The 23,001-nt window shown below is 38.0% G+C and overlaps 1 protein-coding gene across 1 annotated transcript in view; it reads right to left on the minus strand.

Moving 5' to 3' along the window:
• lama5 (laminin, alpha 5) overlaps positions 1–23,001 on the minus strand; it is a 72,941-nt gene that overhangs the window by 43,940 nt on the left and 6,000 nt on the right. The window contains exons 3-6 of the mRNA XM_079587449.1: positions 2,127–2,244; positions 531–649; positions 231–401; positions 41–138 (exon numbers count right to left, since the gene is read on the minus strand). Of these exons, the coding sequence (XP_079443575.1) occupies positions 41–138; positions 231–401; positions 531–649; positions 2,127–2,244 (506 nt within the window). The remainder of the gene's footprint in view (positions 1–40; positions 139–230; positions 402–530; positions 650–2,126; positions 2,245–23,001) is intronic.

A 23,001-nucleotide genomic window follows, 5' to 3' on the forward strand; every position in this document is an offset into this window, starting at 1 on the left:
ATAAATAAAGCAAATGAAAATATTCTTAAAGGTCACTTACTTGTACGGGTCATTGGGGTCTTGAGCATTACAGGCCTCAGCGTGGCCATTACACACGCATCTTCCTCCAATACTGATGTCTTTAATACTGTAGTAATACTGAAGAATAAATGCAGAAAATATATAGTTGGAATGATTTATGGTTTTGGTCATTTTTGTCTATTCAAAACAAGAAGAGGGGTCTATCTTACTCTTCGTGTGACTGTGGGGTCTCTCAGGGCTTTGCCCATCAGGTGACCCAGCAGTGTGTTGGTGCGGAGGAAGCGCAGGCGGATGTTGGTGGCTTTGGTGAACTCCCTCAGAACAGGAGAGTAGGAGAAGTTCATGGCGCCCGGTCGTCCGTTCACCAGAGACACCACAATCTGAACGTGTGCGAGAGTGAGTTAACAATGGCAAAAGTCCGACTTCACAATGATATCTAAAGTGTCTATAAAAGTACTAAGTGCATCTGCAAGAGTCAGTGTTGAGACAGAGTTTGTCTGTGTGCGTACCTCTCCATTCTCCAAGGGGACAATCCGCGAGTACTCTGTTGTGCAGATGATGTCGTCATCATGGTTGATCCGCTCGATCGTCCTCTTGCCAAACCGCTCGATACAGTCTCTCTTAGAGGCTGGAGCAAAAACAGAGACAATGTACAAATCAGTTGAGAAAATGTTAGTATGTTAGTAGAAAATTGCAGTATTTATTATAAATGATTTATCCATGCTCATAATTTTTTTTAAATTAATGTGCCCTCAAAATCTTTAATCAAAATAGCTTCCCCTCCCTCTTGCAGCTCATCTCTTTTCTTCTCTGATGATGTGTTTACTGGCGTGAGGGCGGGGCAACCTGTCACTCACATGAGATTGACCAATAGCAAACCACTACCATCCAAACAAGTATCGCCCTACAGACTATCGCAACTTGCCGTAATAGTAAATACATTTGTGAACTTTGATTATTAGTTGACTTTGTTTGATTCTTGATATCTGTAAGTTTTATTATTAAGATTAAGTTTTATTAAGATTATTAGTATCTTTAACAAATTCAAATAAGGAATGTCACCGTGAGAGAAAAGACAAGTGCTTTAATAATATTATAATAACCATACTTTAACAGTAGCTGATTAAAAAAATATTTTAACAAAATGTTATCTAAAGAAAATAATTATTTTACTATCAAAACATTATATAAATACATTTAAAACTAATATGAACTAATAAATATAAACAACATAATACTATAAATATTATTTAAATTAATATAAATTAACAGTATAAATATAACTCAATTTCATATAAATTAGTAAATGAATATAAACATTATATAAATTGTTATATATAATCAATTATTCGTAACATTATTTGAAACATTCGTAAACCTGAACTTAACTAGAAGTACTGATAAAAATTGTCCCAATGTATAGCTGTTGATTGTTAAACTAACATTTAGTTTTCCAACTAGTATTAGCAGGTAAGTCCATTGCTTAATGTTTTCTTTGTTACACCAATATTTTATGTAAATCTGGATATTACTTAATCATCTTAAGTTATGTGGCCATTTTTCCCTAACAAGATAAATAATTAATATCAATGCAAGGCTGACTCTAGACTGAATATTAGAGTATCTATGAAATAAGTTACTTATAAAGTATACGACACACAGCAATCTGTCACAAAATGTTCTCTCCATCTTTCTCTAGCGTCTTTGTTTTGTACGGAGTCATGGGGGCAAGTGTTGGCCGATGGACTGTGAGTTTAGCAAAACAACTGAAAATTACATTTCATTATGCTGACAATGTCAAATCTCCAAATGCCAGCCAAGTGGTGTTATTGTTGCCAGGATTGTACACCTACACTACTGATGGCCTTCCGTGACAAACAAAACAACACAAAATGTGTGTTTGCAAACCCTAGATCCAGAGAACAGAAAGAACTGTCCAAACCGTGACCTTTCTCACTTAACCCACACTTTCATTCCTATAATGCATTCCTTTCAATCACTGAAGGCCACACAATGTTCATGAAGCTGTTTTCAATACTATGTTGAAAACCAGAAGTGAACATAACACATAAGAACAGTGATAAAAGCTCATTTCGGTTACTCACAGGCGAAGAACTTCCATGGCCGATATGTTTTCCCAAAGTCAATGGAGCGCTCCAGAACCCACAGGTCCGGTCGGGGCGAGTTGGCAAACTTGATGAGCACGTATGCAACGTGGAAAACCTGTGAAGAATGAAAAGAATTCAATATAAGTTCATAATATGAATAATGGCGTATTTGCATAAATTCTATCATTTATATCTGCATTACTGAATATCAGCCATCTTGCTCTATCAGTATCAGCAATGGGCAAAAAACAAACAAATTGTTGTACAATGCACTTAGAGACAATGAACCGACCCTAACATTGTACAATACTTTAGTTTAACCTTGGTTACACATGCATCCACTGGAGCGATGACATCATCACCACCTTACACTTCCTTTTCACATAAAGTCATCACATCAATATCCACCCTGTCTCTGTCTTTTATATGACTGAGAGATTGATAAAGTCTTTGAGGTTCACAGATGTTCTCCCACAGTGACTTAATCAAAGACATGGACATAATTGGACTGTTTTCCCTGAACTCACTCCATTAGCATGACTCAGTCAACACACAGTATTTCTGCCCCAGAGAGAAAGAAAGGAGGAAGTAATGACATCATGACTTTTAAATGTGGAGATTAATACTGTAAGTATATACAAATACTACATTTTATCAATTTGGCTGTAAGTCAAACTCATTTTGTCATTTCAACTCATTTTTTTTAAATATAGCCTAGTTTAATCTTGTATAACAAAAACTGTGTTTTTTTTTACTTAGGCCTGATCTGAGCATTTAGTCACAGTCTGTGAAACATTTTCCTGTTTTATGGTTATGTCACATAACAACAAAATTATTTTGTGCTTGTTTTTACCATGCTGACTTATATTTGTCAGATTACCGGTGTTTATAAAAAACAAAAAACAGATAATATATCAATACTAAAACTAAAAATCATGTCACACTAGAAAAAAAGTATTAAAAATTATAAAAGAGGTTTAATTTCTGAATGCCTTACCAGATACATAATAGATGTATAAGAACTTTATCATTCTTGTCTAAAGAACATGGAATCATGGAAAAACATGGATCATGGAATTAAGATAAAAATATTTCTTTCAAATTTGTTTACAGGGAGATAACCTTTCTGATGAAAGCCAAAACTAATTGGCCCATTTAATCTTATGTGATAACCACCTGGCATTCATTTGTGTTCTTTTTGCTATCTCTACCATTCCCAAAACACCATGGCGCATTCTCATGGGAACGGCTGTTCTGTATAAGTTTAATAAATATAAAAAAATAAGAATAATTCATAATGAAGCATCCTATTATAAATATCAGACATTCTTCATTTAATCTTACTGGAAAAGTGTCTTCCTTAGGAAAGCCAAAGGCTTAATGCTTAAACATCCATATACTTCCTCTCTAAGCCCCTCAGCTCTGAAAACACAGTATCCCCTTCAACACACACACAGAGACACACACACACACACACACACACACACACACACACACGCACTCACACACACACACACACACACACACACACACACACACACGCACACACACACGCACACACACACGCAGAAAACCATCCCCCACCATCTATACTAACTTCCACAACCCCTCAATGCAATGCAACGCAACCCAAAAGCCCCACTGCTACAAAGAAGCACTTCAGCCACATCAGGGGCTTTTGTCAACGCAAGCTTTCTCACAGATACGCAGAACAAAAACACATCTGTGGAAATATCTGACGAGACTAGCGAGGTGGAAAGGTGGGCTCTTTGAAATGGGGATCAGATGCTCTTTCTTCCATCTGCCAGACGGCCCGCTGGTCACAAGGGTGTGAATGAACCTGAACTTCAGACTGTGTGTGTGTGTGTGTGTGTGTGTGTGTGTGTTCTGTCAAGAGGCAGGACGTTTTATATGAGCATGAGATTATATCTAACCATTATTGGACCCATCCCAATGTCTTATGGGCTGTAATGCCTTTAGAGTCCATCAAACCATCAAAATTGTGTCTCTGAGGTCACCAAATTTCAAATGATATCATTTTTTTATTAAAAGGGAACAAAAACTGGAGAGATAATTAAAATGTAGGAACAATAAAGATTTAGATGTACATTTTTATTCTTTCTGATGAAAAAATAGTGGTTGCCACACAGCAAAAAAAAAAAAAAAACTTTTGGTGCTCTGAGTGGTTGTAAGTGCTTGCTACTTGGTGCTAGTGTCTTCTGGATGGTTTGGGGTTGCTAGGGTGTTGTGAGTAGTTTCTAGGTGGCTACCACGACTGAGCCTGGTTTCTCCCACTGTTGCCTTGGCTTTTGGTTTGCTTAGTTGTTGACATTTAATATTCAACAATATTATTGATCTGCCTTACTTCAGGAGGACGATGATGATGACGCAATTTTCTTCTAGAAACAAACTTGTTGTATTATTTTCATGTTATCACTGTGAAGCTGCTTTGATACAATCTGTATTGTAAAAAGCGCTATATAAATAAAGGTGACTTGACTTGACTACTTACTGGAAAAAGCTCTTTATTTGGTTGGGTTGGGCTGTGTTTGCTGCAGCGTGAGGTAAGTGTGTATGAAATGTACAATAAAAGTCCAGTTGTGTTTAATGATTGCACAAATTCCTCTTTGTGTTGCCACAGTGATAAGTGTGGAAACACACAGTTTTGAGGACTGCGAATCCTTGGCCAATCATTAAGCACCTGAGAAACCAGCAACACCTTCTTCAACACGGGAAAAGGACATGGAAATGTAACGCTGTTAAACAAAAAACTAAACTTGGGTTGATATTTCCAAAGGGCTGTTACCTGATTCAGCTGTCTAAGTTGTTTCATTCTGGAATAAGAGGTCATGTGTTATGTGGGGTATATTGAGTAGGCTAACATTTATTTAAACTCTTTTTGACTGTATAGAAGCCTGTTGCAGGAATAAGTGAACAGCATCGGTGATGGTGAGTTGATCGGTGCATGTCTGAACATGCTTCAAAGTGAATGTATGTACGTATAAAGTGTGTTCATTCCATCTCCCACACCCTTATCTAGTATACGCTTTTCTCTACCTACACCTACATATTTATTGTCACGATGCAAGCGGCTGTCTGTGTAAAGACACCGGTGTTGCTCTGCAGGAACGTATCACAACCTCAGTCGGTCCGACTTCGGAGCGCCGGACAGGCTTGAGAATAATGGCATGCTTATGAGGAGAGCAGGAGGAGGAGGGATTACCACGGCAACGGGGGATGCCGTAACAGCTGCACGCGTCCCTTCACACCTGGAGTCCCGGCACATGTCATAAATCCTGTTACATCGTTAACTGGTATGTACATGGTTTAGTAAAATGAAACTATGATGGGTCACTCCAGAGTTCAAAGATCAAACACAGCTGTTGCCCCCTAGAGACAGAATCTGATCAGGGCAAACGGATCCCACCCTTACAGTCCATTCCAGACATGCCTGTGAGAGCTGTGTTTACTGCCATCAATTCACAGCTACTGAGTCACAAAAAACTAGCCTGGTTCTACCAGACTCTCATACATTTCATTTGTACAGAGAGTCTGGCCTCTCTCCATTGACAAGCGTTAACTTCCTTGAAGAAGGGTGCTCTGTTGAAGTTTAAAACTATTGAAACTGCCCAGAGTCGCTTTGGATCTGCCATAACCAATCGCTAACGTTTGATCGTGACGTATGACGACTCAAACTAGCGCACAACCTCAACGTCATCGTTCTCAGCCACTCCCTCTGTTCGCTGATCGGACCGGTAAATAATTGACTGGAGAAAACCCAAGAATACACCACAATCCCAGACGTAGTTCTGAAGGAAAATGAAAATTGAGCGGAAGTACGTAGGAGGGCAGAGCCAGGCTAACAAAAAAAGCACAGACCGTAAAGAAGCTTCTTATACTGTCTATCACCTCTCAAAACACAATAACACTGGTACATGTAACCTCAGGACATGAGTCACTGGATACTTTCTCTCTTTCCAAACACAAAAATTAACCACAAGAGCATTTATTGTTGCTAAGGTATTCTGAGTTGTTGCTAGGGCGAGTTGCTAACTGAACTGGCTCAAGTCAAAAGAACCCACTCTCAAGTTACTATAATATTCCAATCTTTAGATACAAGCATCTATGGGATTTTTTTTGTTTTGTTGCTTAGACCAACACAGGCCAAAAATTGCAAATCTCATCACTTTCTTCAAATTCCTAACCTCAAGTAAGAGCAATGAAGATACTCAGCAAACACCACTTATTATGCACAGGAAAAACATCTTTAAGAAAGAACATACAGTGCATATATATGTCTATGGAAGACCCCAACAAAACAAGTCAAGACTTGATGTCAAGAAGCACGTGGGTACAGATAAGGTATTTGAATTAAAACACATTTGTGGCTCCTCAAGGCAATGATGCCAGCAAGAGAAGAAGACAAAATACTAAGTTAGGATAAGAGACTGAAAGGACAAGTAATGCAGAGCAGATAGAGGCAATAGAGAAAGAATAAAGTAAGATACATATGTGTCCAAGCCATGTAATCGAAGATTCAGTGCATAAATGTGTATCCTCCTTACACACTTTTCTGTTGAACACTCTTATTCATAGCTGAAATCTAGCTACTGTTAGCATCTGAGCAAGTGTGAACATGAGCAGACGCAGAAGAAGAAAAGGCCTGCATAGCTTACCACCACGCTGATAAGGAACTCTGCAGACAGCTCGAAAAAAGGACAAGAGGACAGTGTTAGCCATGAATGTTTTATAACTGCAGCTTAAGGAGCTTAAAGGTATAGTTCAACCAAAAATTTTAATTATGTCATTTTTATACGAACCCTTATGTCATTAAACCTCGAAATTTTATTTTAGGATTAACTATTCTTGTAGGCCAAAGGTTTTCAAACTGGGTCCCTTAGGGGGTCAACAAGAAAAAAACTTGTGCCATAAAAATATATCTGAACTGAACTGAAAATGTTTCTCTTATATTCTAATATTGGGCATAAATCGTTAACTTGATACGAATAATTTTTTCCCACACAATATTCCAATATTATATTTTTGACCAAAAAGCATGTTGAAAACAACATGTGTTCATAATCACATTTACTGCACACAGTATACTCCACCTTTCAAAAGTTTGGGGCAAATGGATTATTATTATTTTTTTTACGAAATAAATGTTATTCACCAAGAACACATTTCTATTTCAATTACATGCTGTAGTATAAATGGCTCTTATGTAGCCACTTTTATATTTTAAGAGGACTGTGTCATTTATTAAGTTTGAAATCCTGCGTTAAGCCATGAGCATCTAAACGTATGACTGAATTGACCATAAGCACACTTAGTCAAATGTAACAGTCTGCTCCTAAATACTACATTTAAACTGTTAAACCACATGCTATAAAAGTGTCCAGAGGTGCAAACACCCCATAAAAAATGGCACCATTCACAAACAGGTGTGCTTCACCGACCCAGTGCGGGAATGTTCAGAAAGGCATCTATGCTGCCATAAGCCCCCGCAGACAAGAGAGCTCTTGGGCTCATGTGAGCTAACCTCATTCCTGTAGACTTTAGTAATGTATGGAGAAAGACACGCTGTTCATCAGTTCTCAACTTCGAGACAGAGGGATGTCACCGATGACACGTATAATCACACTTCATTTCCTGGGAATGCTGGATGGGCAGCTAAGATATGAATGAGTCGTGTGTGTGTGTGGGGGGGGGGGGGGTTAGATGAGTTTGAAGGGTGGTCATCTGTTCACACCTGCTCTGCATGCCTATCCCGTCCTCCCCTCCTGCAAAAGCACTACTATCAGTCTGGGATAATTTGAGCATTACAGGAATATCCTGTATGTTATCCTCTGAGGACCATGACTGGATTTGGGAATGCTTGCTGCAGGGTGTGAGGTAAGGTAGAAGTGGTGGGATTTGTGAATTCCAAGCGTAATTAAATGTTATGTCTTAGCTCTCCTTGTGACTTAACCTGACTTTTCCATGTGTCTATTAAACTTCATTCTAAAAGCTTTTGCTCTATCCTACTTCAGTTATTATTTTGCTTCCATCATCAGCATCATTATCCTGACCAAGCATTTTTATAATAATAGTCCCTTTGAAATGACATGGGAAGATCAGAGGGAGTGGGCTACGTATATGTGCTTTTCTTTCCTGAACTAGGAGGTCAAGTGGCTAATTGTTGGTAGTTCAGTGTTTAACCTGCTGGTTCTGCTCTTGGCTGGTCCTGTGAGTCTTTGGGAAAGAGTGGTGGGTGTTTTCTGTCTCCCAGATGCTGTCCAGACTCTAATTAGATATCCCAGAGTATCCTATCTGTGTTTCTCCCATCTGCGCTAGAACACACACACACACACACACACACACGCGCGCGCGCGCACACACACACACACACACACACACACACACACACACACACACGACTCAAGGGGAGTTACCATGGCTCTCCAGAACAAATGAAACAAAGTGAAATGCTTCAGCTTGTAGGTACTTCCATGTGTGGCTTTTCACTTACAGGAGGTTTAGTATTTGAAGATCACAAAGGAAAAAGGGAGATGGAATGCTATACATTCAGAGAGACTGTTTTGTTTCTGAATGGATCAGTGTTTTTGAACAAATCAGTAGAATGAATGATTCAATGATTCACTCAAAGACAGTCACTTGATTCGTTCCAGAATTAATCTGTGTTTTTGAACAAATCAGTTGAATTAATGATTCAATGACTCACTCATGAAGACAGTCACTTATTTCATTCCAGGATGAATCAGCGTTTTTTTTTTACAAATCAGTAGAATGAATGATTCAATGACTCACTCAAATATGTCGCTTGTCTCAATCCAGAATGAATCAGTGTTTTTGAACAAATCAGTAGAAATAATCATTCAATGACTCTCTCATAAAGACAGGCACATGCTGCCACATACTGGCGGATTGATGTAACCTGCAGAAAGAAAAAATACTCTAATTCTACTAATACACAGACTGACAGTCTTTCTGGAACGTGCGAACACGGACAGGCGATACAAACCCCAGCACCATTGGACTGTACATCAACGCTCTTACAACGACAATCAGCCAAACAAATCCAAGGACTGAAACATACCAAAACTGTTCAAAACATAACTTAAAATGATCTTCTCTGCAATACACTAAGCAGTCAACTTCAAGCATATTGGCAATGTCTCCACAAAGAGCCTGTTATACTTAAGTGCAACCTAATTACACACAGAAATAGACCAAAAACGACAAGCTAAGATTGATGAATGTAACTCAAGTCTCCCTCTCCGCCCTGCTCAGTAAAGTGTTTAAATAAAAGTGAATGTATGGGCTCTGTGTATAGCCTTGATCGAGCATTAAGAGTCTTGAATCTCTGGTGAACCCCCATCTCCTCTGCCATTGAAAAGTCCTGAAAGAGGAAGCAGGAAACAATCCTGCCCTGCACAGTCGGAAATCCTTTTGTGCTCCTCTGGGAACTCGCTGAGAGGTTAGATGTGGTGAAGGCAGGTGCCCTCTCATTGAGCACCATGAATTCCCACTAGCGCTACATTAGACATGGTTCACTCTCTCAACTGCGACCAGTTTTAAATGGCCACTGAAACGATAAAGGGAAGATCTTGAGCGAAGATTTGAGAAGATCTCAAATTGAGCATCTTTTTGGCATGTTGTGCATTTGTATGGCATTTACTGATAATTTGTGTCGTCTGTTTAAAATGTAATCCATGCAAAAATGAAATTTCGATCATAATTTTCTCACGCTTATGTTTAAATTTTGTACGAATTTCTTTCTTCTGTGGAACACAAATGAAGATATTTTGCAGAATGTTAAGAACCAAACAACATCGGAGAGCACATACTTCCATTGCATAGATGAAAAAACACATTCCTCACACTATCTTGTGTTCATGGAGGTAAGTAAATGATGATAGGGTTTTCATTTTTGAGTGGACATAATTATGGGGATATTAAAACTGCATTTCAGAGTATTTCATTTAACTGTGTTTTTTTTTCATTTAAGTGTTTTTGTTTTTATTATTACAAGCCAAGGTATTACATTATTGCAACTGTTACTTTTATATATGACTGTCATGGAGCGGTATATCATAAGAGTGATTAATACATAAATATTTGCACATATTGTATATACTTTCATATTTTTATTTAATTCAAACACAAGATTATATTCTCTACATTAATGCCACCGGAACAGTCTGATTTACAAACAAATCACTCTTATGAGTCTTTTTTTAAAGAATTGTTTAAGACTCCTGGTTCATGTTCCTGGTTTGACAAATCCTTCACTGAATGAACTTACTGAATCAAGATATGACTCAAAGATATGATCATTAGTTCAATAATACTTACATTTAAAAAAAAAATTAAAGATACCAAACTTTCTCCAGGACTGGTAGTACCGAATACCAGGTCAGTTCGGTACCGGCTTTCAAGAGCTCCGGTGTGTATTTGTGTGCATGTTTTATGAAGAGGTTTCTTTTTACAATGTGATTTCAAAGTGTTGAGCATTGTAGCCAATTACAGGTATGCCTGTTGGTCACGTGAACGCAATTGCCAATCAGTGTTGAGTTATTCGAAAGGAAACATTTTTTTAAATGTGTGGTGACTAGTTACAGCATAACATCTAAAAAAAGATTACAGAATGAAAAAAATACTATGATTACAGACAGAACCAAGAAGAACCAATACATTGGTTTATTTTAAATTCAAATTGTTGTTTTGTAGAATCTTGAATAATCTGACTACTGGTCTGATCTCCTTTTGCTTTGACTGTCTGGGTGCTCGGGAATGTCTTTATGGCTTTTCACACTGCACTTAACCCCAGATTATCGTCGTTCTAAACCCTGCTTTTAACCCCGGGTAAAGGAACGTTTTAAACATGTAATTTAGAAGCGGGGTTAGCACAAAACGTTATAACGTTATGGCTAAATGCTTAGCAACAGTCAGCCAATTACATGCTAGTCACAGAAACACCACAGTTTGTCTAAAAAGTATACTAAGTTTCAGCGTTTGAGGGGATAAATTTCAAATGGTGACAGAAAATGCGACAACTGGAGAGAATAAATCCAAAAAGTCCATTCTAAACTTGATAGTACAGTAGGCAGTATATAATGAGGATGCACAATGCTAGAGCCTTTATGTAAACAGGTTACATGCTGAGTTTGTCTAACCAATGACACCGCAAATAAGGATGATAACCCAGGGATAAGGAATGTACAGTATGATGCATTATGAATACCCATGATTAATTATTAACCCCAGATTAATGTGAAACATGACGCAAGATAACCCAGGATTTTTTTTTTTTTTTTTTTTTTTCTCCCTGTCAAACAGAGGTCTCCACAAGTGATGAAGCAGAATAAAAGCAAGAGATGAAAGAATCATTTGAAGAATCAGACTAATGGTCAGATCTCCTCCTTTTGCTTTGAGTGTCAGGGTGGTCAGAAGTCTTTCTTTTTCTTTTCCTTCCCAGTCTCGACTCATCTTGGCTGCTCGGGTCAGCACATGCTCTGACCTCACTGTTGCCTCTGTGTGAAGGTCCAGGCAGGTCATCATCTCTGGGTGTTTCTCCAAGTGATATTGGAGACGAAAAGGTTGAGCTGAGTGAATCACTAGAAGAATCAGAATCAGAGCTGTGGTCTGATCTATAATTTTTCTGTTGTCTGCTTTCTGACCTGCTAGGCGTCTTTGTTTTTCTTTTAACACCCGGTCTCATCTCAACCTGACTGCCTGAGCTTTGGTCAGCAGGTGTTCTGGATCCTCCGGATCTGATGTCAGATCTGTTGTTGACCAGGTGAGAAGGTCCAGGCTGTTCATCATCTCTGCTGCACCCTTCCATAGATGATCCTCCAGATCTGATCTCAAATCTGTTGGTGACGATGTGTGATGGTCCAGGCTCTTCATCATCTGTACTGAACTCATTCATATGTGATCCTCCAGATATGATCTTAGATCTGCTGTGGACCAGGTGAGATGGTCCAGGCTGTTCATCATCGGTGCTGGACGCATTAATTTGTGATCCTCCAGATCTGATCTCAGAGCTGTTGTTGACCCGATGAGATAGTCCAGGCTGTTCATCATCAGTGCTGGACTCACTCATAGATGTCTCAGCATGTTCTGTCGGTGGGCTATTAATGTACACTGGATAAAACGCAAATTCCAAGGACTCACCCGATGCTTTAAAAGTGATGGACCAGTAATCCGCATTCCAGGCCAACATGGAGAGCAATGGATTGTTTTCAGAACCATGTGTCAGGAAATACTGAACAAGTGAAGTGAGAGATCTTCGAATCAACCCAATATAAAAACCTGGGTTGAAAACAGTGAATCGATGTGGCATGCGTATTTCTACAACATTTCTCTGCATATGCTCATCTAGAATTGTTACGTTAATCACATATAGTGGCCACAAATCAAAAATAACTAACTCGAAATCGTCAATTTGAATGACAGGTTCAGCGATGTTGCCGTCAAAAGGATCACCTTGAGCCATCTGAACTGTACAGTTATCTACTGAACTACAAACTGGTATTTGATCAGTAGTACAGGCAACACTGATAACCTTTCTCAACTACTGCTGTTATGAGCCTCTGAGGTGTATCAGCTCTATAAAGTTTCTGCTTAGAATGCTACTGTGATGTCATCAGTGGAAAAATGCTACTGTGATGTCATCAGTGGAACAAGAGAGCAAAGGATCGGTTTAAAAAACAACAAATTCTGTACAGCTGTGAATGTTCTAATTAATAAAAAAAATATTAAATGGGTTATCCAGTAAGCCGTGTGTGTGTGTGTGTGTGTGTGTGTGTGTGTGTGTGTGTGTGTGTGTGTGTGTGTGTGTGTGTGTGTGTGTGTGTGTGTGTGTGTGTGTGTGTGCGCCACATAGCCTACTTGATAAGTTAAGCAATTTGTATTATTATCTAATAAATAATAACATAATATATATATATGATTTATTATAATAGAAAATTATGCCAAACTACTTAATATAAAAAATATGCCCATTATGGAAAAGCATTAAGGTCATTGTATGTGTGAATACAAAGACTTTTGAGGCAAATATTCATGACCTAATGTGATGGAAGTCTATGTGTATACATGTAAAATAAGAATACAAATCTTAAATAAATCTTAAATTGAGATTTTTCTTCAATTTTAACTTAAATAAAATGAATGGCTATTTATGCTATTTGTTTCTTGCTATTTGTTTTAATAATACAATCTTAAATTTATCTTTATCTTCACATTTTTATCTCAAATAAAATTAATGACTTTTAATGCTATTTGTTTCTTGCTATTTGCTAATAATAAGCAAAAGCTGTGACTGTGCCAGACGTTACTCCACGCAGAAAACATAATGTGACTGAATGCCCAAATGCTAAGTATTTTAAAATGTTTAACCAACATTATTACTTGTTAAAAATTATAATTATCTCACCTAAATATTTGCTCACTCTATGGATTTGTGTTTTTACAATGGGTATTTTTTGCTTAATAGCTTAGACAGTAGACACAGCACAAGGATTTTGAATTTTGAATTGAATTTACTAACAGCCAGTAAAATAGAAACAAATAAATTAAAAGCAGTAGCACAAATAAATACAACAGGATAAAGATACAAATGAAAAATAGAAATAGAAAACATCGAAAAATTGTCTCACGAGTTTTGCGTCATCTAATAGATTTTTATAGAGACCACCGATCAAACTATATAAAGCTATTATCGGCCGATAACGATCAGCGCCATTATTGAGCGTCACATTGACAGCACTGACCCTACTAGCCTGGTGAGAAATTAAACTCTTAGAATGGGACAACGGTGACAGGAACAGTTCAATTAAGAGAATGAAATCAAAAATGGATATGTAGCTTCTAAAAACCACTAAAGTGGAACTTTAGTGGAAACTAAAGAAAAAATACTCAAAATGCAGTGTTTAAGGAGTGATGGGATTTTACAAGCATGTACCCCCAACAAGTCAAATTCAGGAATATTTGCCTCACGTCATCTGTATTTGGAGCCCTCCTCGCTCATTGAACCTTTTATGGCCCTTCAAATGGAGGTCTTTTTAGGCTTGTTTATCTCAGATGGAGAGGAGGGATGGATTTATCACTCTTTTTGTCATTCCTCTCCTGGGTTCTCATGCTTGGGGGCAAAGTTTAGAAATCTCCCTAAAGGACACTTTGTTTGGATGGATGTGTATATATGAACCGTAGCACCTCGTTTTAATACTGTGCAGAATACAGAATATATTCACTTCCACGGGCAATGGCAGGCTAGAATCCACTTTTAAAGTGCATCCTTTTCTATTTTCCTGAATGGTGCCCAGTTTCTGTCTTGATTAAAAGTGGGGCCTAGAGGAGGGGAAAGGCCAGTGACAGCCCCCTTCAGGGCAAAGGGAGGGGGAAAGGTATTTATATCCCTCTATTTGCCCCCTTAACCAAAGTGACCCCCTCTCCGCAACAAACACACTTCCCCTCCCCTCTCAGGCCCAACCCAACCAATGAGCCATTGAATGGATGAAAGACTCCAACAACAGCTCTTGTTGACCCGGCAAAAACAAACATTTACTATCTCATTAACAAGGCCTCACATTCACTCCATCCCTTCCCGTCTTTTTAGTAGCGAGTACTTTAAACTCCCAAAAAAACACTATCATCTATCAGTGTGGAGAGGGAGGATTAAAGAACAAAAGGGAAAGAATGAGAGAGAGATGAAAGGGAAAGATTGCTCACGAGGAACTTAAGTATTTAGCGCATTCAGGCGAGTACGGAATAATTCTGTTTCTATGTAAGGAATCACTGTGTACTTGTTCCTGCCATCATCAGAGATGGGTAAATCTGCCAGTTCAGCTGAGTGTGAATTCGCATCTATTCATCAGAGCACGTTAGAGGAAAGAATACGAGACATCGGGGCCTAAACCACAGTCTGAACTTTACACCAATGTGCCCAAAATGTAGAAAGAAACTTTTGTGTGTGGACCGATCACATTAGCATTAGACTATTAATAGTCTGACTTCATAATGTCAGTTCATTCAAATGACTAAGAGCTGCTGAGAAATGCAATATGGAAAATTCTGATAAAATTCCGGTCAAGTGCAATGCTAGTAATATCATTATAAAGTCTAAAAGGGAAAGAGATTTGTTTACGGCCCTGGTTATCCAGTTTTACCAAAAAAGATACTCTAAAAAAATTCTACTTAAATGGCAGGTGGATTTACCTAGTTTTTAGTTGGTTGAAGTTGGTCAGTAACAAACCAAGAAGCATAACTATAAAGATATCGATAACTATATAACTATAAGTTGGGTGGATTCTGTTTGGCTGTCTTCATTTTTATCATTCATCAGCTGGAAAAAAAATCATTATAAAATTGATTCCAGCTGTATCATTTCTGTGTCGTTATCATTGTAGTTTTGGTTTAGACTATTCTCATAAAACTAGAATTATTAAAACTTTATAGTTATAGTTATTATTGTTATTGCCCTTGGTGTAAACAGGTCTTAAATTATGTTTAAAACCAGTTTGATATCTGCACTATATCTGCAACCCTGCTTGCTAAATATCAATATCGGCACTGGCCATTAAAAAAACTACAGCGGCCCCAAAAAGCATTTAGACACATCGGCCAATAAAAAATGTAAAAATGAATTTTCATATCAAAATATCAAACTTTTCAACCAAAACATTTCACAATTTGAAGTGTATTGGGCTTCAGAATATGAAACAAATATAGTTCAAAATGAAGACAGAATATCTTTGTGGAACATGTTCATATTAATACAGGTGAAACATTTGAATATTGTGCAAAAGTTCATTTATTTCAGTAATTCAACTTAAAAGGAGAAACTAATATATTATATAGACTCATTACATGCAAAGTGAGATATTTCAAGCCTTTATTTGTTATAATTTTGATGATTATGGCTTACAGCTTATGAAAACCACAAAGTAAAAATTAGAATATTGTGAAAAGGTTTTCATAAGACATAATCATCAAAATGATAACAAATAAAGGCTTGAAATATCTCACTTTGCATGTAATGAGTCTATATAATACATTAGGTTCACCTTTTAAGTTGAATTACTGAAATAAATGAACTTTTGCACGATATTCAAATTTTTCGAGTTTCACCTACATGTATAATGAACTGCACCGGTGGTTATTCTGCTTGGACATCTGTGTGAACCTGAGGGGAACTGACTTCATACATCCACGAAAAATAACCTTGAGATCGTTTTGATTCAAAATAATTGAAAAAGTGGCTCAGAAAATGTAAGTTAGTTAAGAGAAAAGCTCTAGCATCAGTTGTTTGCTGATGCCACTTTATATTTTCTATCTAAGGAAATGAAATGTAGACATATTTAAGTGTTTTAAGTGTTTAGTGGGTCAACCACTAAACTTTACTGTGCCAACATACCCTCCCTCACTCACACACATCACTCGCTCTTATTTACAGTATATGGGTGATCAGCCACACCTACATATATACAGTACATTCATAAGCTGCTCCTAATGTGTGAACACGAGCTTGAACTGTGGTTCTAGAACACCAAAATCCGAAGAAGCCAAGGAACATTTTAGATCTACATATTATTTCACCCTTGGTTGACCTTTCAGTTCCTTCAACCAATTTTGGTTTGTCACTGATAGTTAATCAGCAGACAAGTGAAGCAGCGATAGGTCTCAACGCCTAATCTGTAGACATGTCGCTTGTGAAAGACAGCTATCTTGCATGCAGGGCTCAGATAAGCAAGGTCACACTGCGGGGTCGTGTACCTGTCCATTGAAAGGCAGCAGGATCACCCTATTGTTTAAGCTCCCAGACTCAGCCGTGAGAAAGGCCTTGGAGACATGGAGGTGGGTTTCTTTCTGTAATGCATAACGGAACAGGTTTCGACAGGAATCGGGGGGCGTTGCTGAACTCTGCCACATTTTTGTTTAAAAAGCAATAAGACAGCCCCCACACACCCTCTCAAATTCTCCCGCCTCATTTTGGGGGTCAATTGTTCACTTGGGTTTGAAATATTTTCTTGAAGGCTACCTTCTGGCCATAAGGTTGGGGAACAGGAGGATCCCTGAGGAGGTGTGAATTGTTCTCATTCATTCCTATGTGACACGGCTCAAAAGCTTTTATGTCCAGCAGATCAAGCACGCTTGTAGATCAATTAGTAAAGAATTGTGTTAGGCATAGCTGTAAAATGAACTTGTTGATTTAATATGATTAAATAATAAAAATAATGAGATAATTAATCGTTTTTAAAATGAATTCGTTTTTTTTTTTTTTTTCTAGAATCAAGTCCTTGAAACATCTTCATTTGGGAATTTTTATAGTAAATATTGTATATGTGTTTAATTGTGATTAACTCATTTCTGATTAAAATGTTTTATCAATTTACAACCGTAGCATTAAGCAATAACATCACATCTAATCAAATGTATACCAATGCTTGCAATTTTTGAGATAAATGAAAATGAAAGAAACTCAACCATGATATTCATAGAAAAATCAGCCAATCTTATCTTCAGTTTCACTATTCCTGACTACTTCACATTAACCTCACTTATTTCTCAAAATCCTCTCCTTGAACTCAAAGTGTACTGCTTCATCACAATCTACTCCTTATCCTCATTTTTCTCCCTCAATGTCTCAAAAATGCTCTGCTAATATTTGAGAGGGGAGTGGAGGAAACTCTAAAACTGCCCTGTGACGCTTACAGCCAATGAAGCAGATAAGAGCAGCCTGTTAAAAACTGAAGTCAGGAAGCAAAGAGATAGGGGGGGAGGAAGTCAAATCAAAGCTGCTATTGCATGGTGAGATGAAGGCTGTGGACCGTATAGTGACCTCACCTGAAGATCCACTGCGAGCCAAACCGGAACACATGACTGAACTGAACACATGAAGTGAACTGAACTAAAGGAATGACCGGAACATGTCAATAAGAAACTCACAATGGCCAATTATCTTCAAAGCAGGAATGTATATGGAGTTTGTATCAGCTGATCCTTCCCGCAGGAAAGCTCCTCCAGATCTCTCAAAAGTCTTATCAAACAACATCCATCCCAAGAAGAGCAAAACCAGCCATTTTGGGGATTTTAAAGGAAGAAAACTAAAGTTGATACTGGACAATTCGTGATCTCAGATGGAAATAACTGCATACAATACCTGAAAAAAGGCAGTAAAACGGCATCTACATTCTATAAGACTCTGCACACACACACACACACACACACACTTGTGCACATGCTCGCCTCCCAATGCAATGGAGATTAGGCCTAGAGAGGATACGTAAACAACAGTTAGTCTGGAAGTGTCTAATCTGTTGATCTTGTTTATGTACTTTACAGATAACCCTTATTCAGAAGAAATTAAGTGAAGACAGCCTCAAAATCAAACATGCCACACAGGGAGATGTGCAATGTTCTCCAAAATGTTCAGATGAACAGATACACCTGTCAGCTAATGTTTATTTGTAAAGAAAACCTGACATTTATTTTTATATATTATTTTTATTATTATTTATTTTTTTATTCGGGGCCAATGAAATCTGTCTTCACAACCATATGCACATTAACATATGACATATGGTTTATAGATGTACCCCTATTCAGTATTCAGCAACATAACATAGTTAATTTACATACTGTATATATAAAGGATTTTGCTTAAAAGGTACAGTACCAAAAGCAGTCTTGCTGAATTCTGTGGTTCAGCAAGAGGGTTTACATCCAGGTCAAAATTAAGTTTTTGCCACCAGAAGAACCCTTTGCAAAAGTGGACTTTCAAGAGGGGGGGGGGGGGGGGGGGGGGGATATGGCCCCTTTAATAAATAATAGGAGGTGAGCAGGTCAGCAGTGTTCGGTGTCAGTGAAGATATATGCATCTGGGGTCTAAATGGGGCTGTTGCCAACAGGGATGCTGGAGAAAAGGGGCTGCAGAAAAGCAGCAGACAAAACCTCCGTCATGATCGATGGCTAAAGTCGAGGTAGAGGACTCTAAAGAATTTAGGCCAGGAGTTCAGATCCCTGCTGTTTCTGAATTACCCCATTAACAGCCGCCTCAAGCAGGAATGATGGTTCACACACATGCACGAGACACTCTCATGGATGTCCATTATGTACAAGCCTGCTCATATTAACGGGAAAGACAACTCAGTGCTCTGTCATGCAGGAAAGATTGGATCATATAAAGTTTTTCCTTGTGCACTTGTCTCCATAGTTCCCTCCTATAAAGGATTGTGCGATAGTGTTTTTTTTCCTCTCTCCCATTAACAGGCCCATTTTCATGCTCTGTAAACACAATGAAAAAAAGTGTGTGTGCAAGCAAGAGAGCTTGGGCTTCTGTTAGTGTGTGTTTTACTGGACAGATATGTGATAGAGACACAAGTGAATCATAAGACTTACAGGGCTCAATGCCAAGGAATGTCAACTGGCCCTGGTGGTGCTTCTGAATTTTACCAAATTTTACCCTACCAAAATTTTCAGTGGCCCGCCAGTACTTTTTTTAAGTTTTCACTGTTTTTGACCCATGTAACTTTGTATTCTAGTAAGATTGTTACAACACCAACATTTTAGATACAGGGATATTTTACAATTCTCGATTCCAGTTTTGATACCACAGCAAAAACTACTAATCTAACTAATACAAACTTCAAACATTATTAAAGACAAGTAAACAGACAGTCATAAAATAAGAACAAATAAACAAATAACAAGCGATAGCACAAATAAATTTAATAGTACTTTAAGATGTTCAGACAGTAGTATTCAGGTAAGAACTAATACAGAAATTGAATAATCAAATTAATCCTTATTAAAGATACTAAAGTTATTCAGTCAAGTTTTTGATTAACATTAGGTGTATTAGGCTGCTGTCACTTTGGCAATACACACTGCAGATAAATTTGGTTGTCAATTTACCTTTTTAGTGCTTAATCCCATTCTACACACATATAGTTCAGTAATTTACGTCTTTTTCTACAACCGAATTAACTCCCGAAAAATGCAGGTAGCGACAACCGCATTTACAAAAATTCTCTGCATTGTGTACGGGACTGAACAACTAGTTGTTAATGACGTACAACGAGAAATATGGGAGATGACAGAGGTCGTATGTATCTCTCGTATGTATGTGCGGTTCAAGAAATCACAGGGAAAGCGGTATGAGCCTGACTCTTGTTGCCAGATCTTGCCAGAAAATTAGTGAACAAGAACAGAAACTTTACAGTGTGTATGTGACCTTTAAGAACATGCATGGATCTAATTTATTGACGACGCATCTAATTTTCATTAACGCCTTAAAATTGCTTGCGTGTTTATATTGGAAGACTTGGTGCAGATGATAAGCTGTTTACGGAGCAAGAGTATCTCAGAAGAGACATTTACGAAGCACATCAGCAATATAGATCAACAGGTCTGACAGATAAAAAGAGCGTCATCCTTTCCAATGGAAAAAGTGAGGGAAAAGCAAGGTAAGAACTGCACAATGGGAACTTTGTTTGCCAAGGTATGCAGCCCACACACACTGGGACGTCCCATACCTGAGACTATGGAAAACATAAATTTTGACATGGTAGATCTTGTACCTGAGGCATAACACACTCCCAGTGAAAAAGCCATTGTAAAAAATGTATTATGTCATTCCAAATCGGTATGATTTTCTTTCTTCTTTGGACATTTACATTTACATCTATGCATCTCGCAGAGAGGAACAAAAGCACAGAAGAAGATATTTTGAAAAACACACACATTTGAAACATCCTTTAATATATCTTCTTTTGTGTTCTCCAAAAGAAAGTCAGTAATACAGTTTTAGGATGAGGGCGAGTTATTTTTTGGTGAACTGTTGCTTTAAGCTAGCTCCTGATCACATGATCTATACATAATGGCTAAACTAATGTAATGTAAGGATAAGGTGAGCAATTAACTGTTTTAAGATGATTGAGAGATCAATACACCCAGTTTGGCTGCCTTGACATTGGATAAACTCAGTCCTTTCTAAATGACAGGAAAGTTCTGCGCGGCTCTCATGGCTGGCATCATGCCCGTCTCTGCGCATGGCACACAATGGGGCACTTTAGTCCCCACTGAGTCCTACTCAACCCCGCCCCGCCAAAATACACTCGAACACACCCACACAGTGGTGGATTAGACCTCGTCTATTTTTAACTATTGTTTCATATGCAACAAAAGTGCCCCAGAAAAGGGCACAGGATTTCTGCTAAGCTTTGGAAGAAGACTATTTGTAGGTATTTAAATGGTACTGAAAACTCGCAATATACTTAAGCGTGAAGTGCAAACTTGTACAGGAGTAATGGATGTTTAAGAATTAGAGGGAGAAATAAGAAATAAACAACCGTGTATCTTTAACAGAGTGATGAAAGTCTCCCTGACAGGCTTGATTATTGTTTTGATGCCGTGTGGAGTATAATTTAGACCTGTTTCCGGATGGGACGGGATCCATCCATGATCTTCCTCAAAAGATTACAGGTTGATGACTGAATACTTCAGAAAAGAGCTTAAGTAATGAATCATCTCGTTTAAGCTTAGATAAGTGCATTCGTTTTTATTTCCCAAGCACTTATGTGCTATTAGCAGCAGCAAGACAGTTTTTCTTTGTCTCTAATGCTAAACTCTCAGTGATATTAAAATAATGTGCCCTGGGGGGATCACACACACAAATGAGGTTACATTAACCGTGATAATCTGTCTGGGAGAAGTCAGACAGTAAAATTAAAAACAATTTTCAGCTTAAAGGTGCTGTAACACCTTTTCTCCAAACCTTGCCCTGACTATGTCATCGAACCTGAATACGCTAAAGGCAGAGAGAATTTACTCATTGGCCAAGTTTTCAGAAAAGAGAGCTAGCAGCTTTCTCGTTTACAGAGCCTAAAGGCACGTTCACACCAAGGACGATAAGTAAGTATAAAGATAACGATCAAGATATAGTTCTATAAATCGTTCTTAATATTAAAGAATAGCAGAGTTCACACCACAGCTATAACGATAACGGCACAGACAAACGATATCGATGGAATCACTTTCAGAACGATTTTATCCAGCTGATGAACCATAAAAACATTGACAGCCAATCAGAATCTATCCTGCTGTAAGGAGCTTGAGCATTTAAAGCAACACCAAGGAAGATTTTTTACATTAAAATAATGTTTCCAAAATCGTTTCAGTGGTTCATCAAGTTGTAACAGGGTGAAAGGCACTTTTCCTTTATCTGCTATTACCACACTATGTAAGATTGCCAGATTTGGACGCGTTTCTGTAGTTCTAATGAGACTTAAGAAAACGACAAATTTGACTTGCTTTACGTCAAGCGTTATAGTCATTATTTAGTTTTTCTTCGTTTCTGATGTCGCAATAAATCATACTTTCATAAAATCATGCATCATACTGTACCTTGTCTGTGAACATCGTTCATTCCAAAGCCGGTGCTGGATAAACAGCGAGTGTGCGTGCGACAGTAGGCTAAATTATTTACGACAGCGGTAATGGACAATTCCGCTTCCAACCTGTAGGGCGACCGCAAGAGGAAAAGTTCCTTGTTGGTGTTGCTTTAAAGCGGCAGACAACAAAACTGCATTGCTATTAGAATAAACAGAACTATATTGTCTGCTGGTGGGGACGCTAATATACTGGTAGTTATCTTTATAGTTATCCTTCTTGGTGTGAACGGCCCTTAAGACTGTTAGTAATGACTAATGTCTGACAACCTTGATTCTTTCAAACAGTTCAGTAAGAATATATTTTTCATCATTACGCCAGTACATTTTCCTTAACATCCTGGGACATATTACTCAAATGTTCCAATAAAGCCAAATGTAGAACAAATATCTATTTATCGATTATCAGCAGCTCA

This window comes from Phoxinus phoxinus (assembly GCF_949152265.1).
Source record: "Phoxinus phoxinus genome assembly, chromosome: 18".
In the NCBI taxonomy this organism is placed as follows: domain Eukaryota; kingdom Metazoa; phylum Chordata; class Actinopteri; order Cypriniformes; family Leuciscidae; genus Phoxinus; species Phoxinus phoxinus.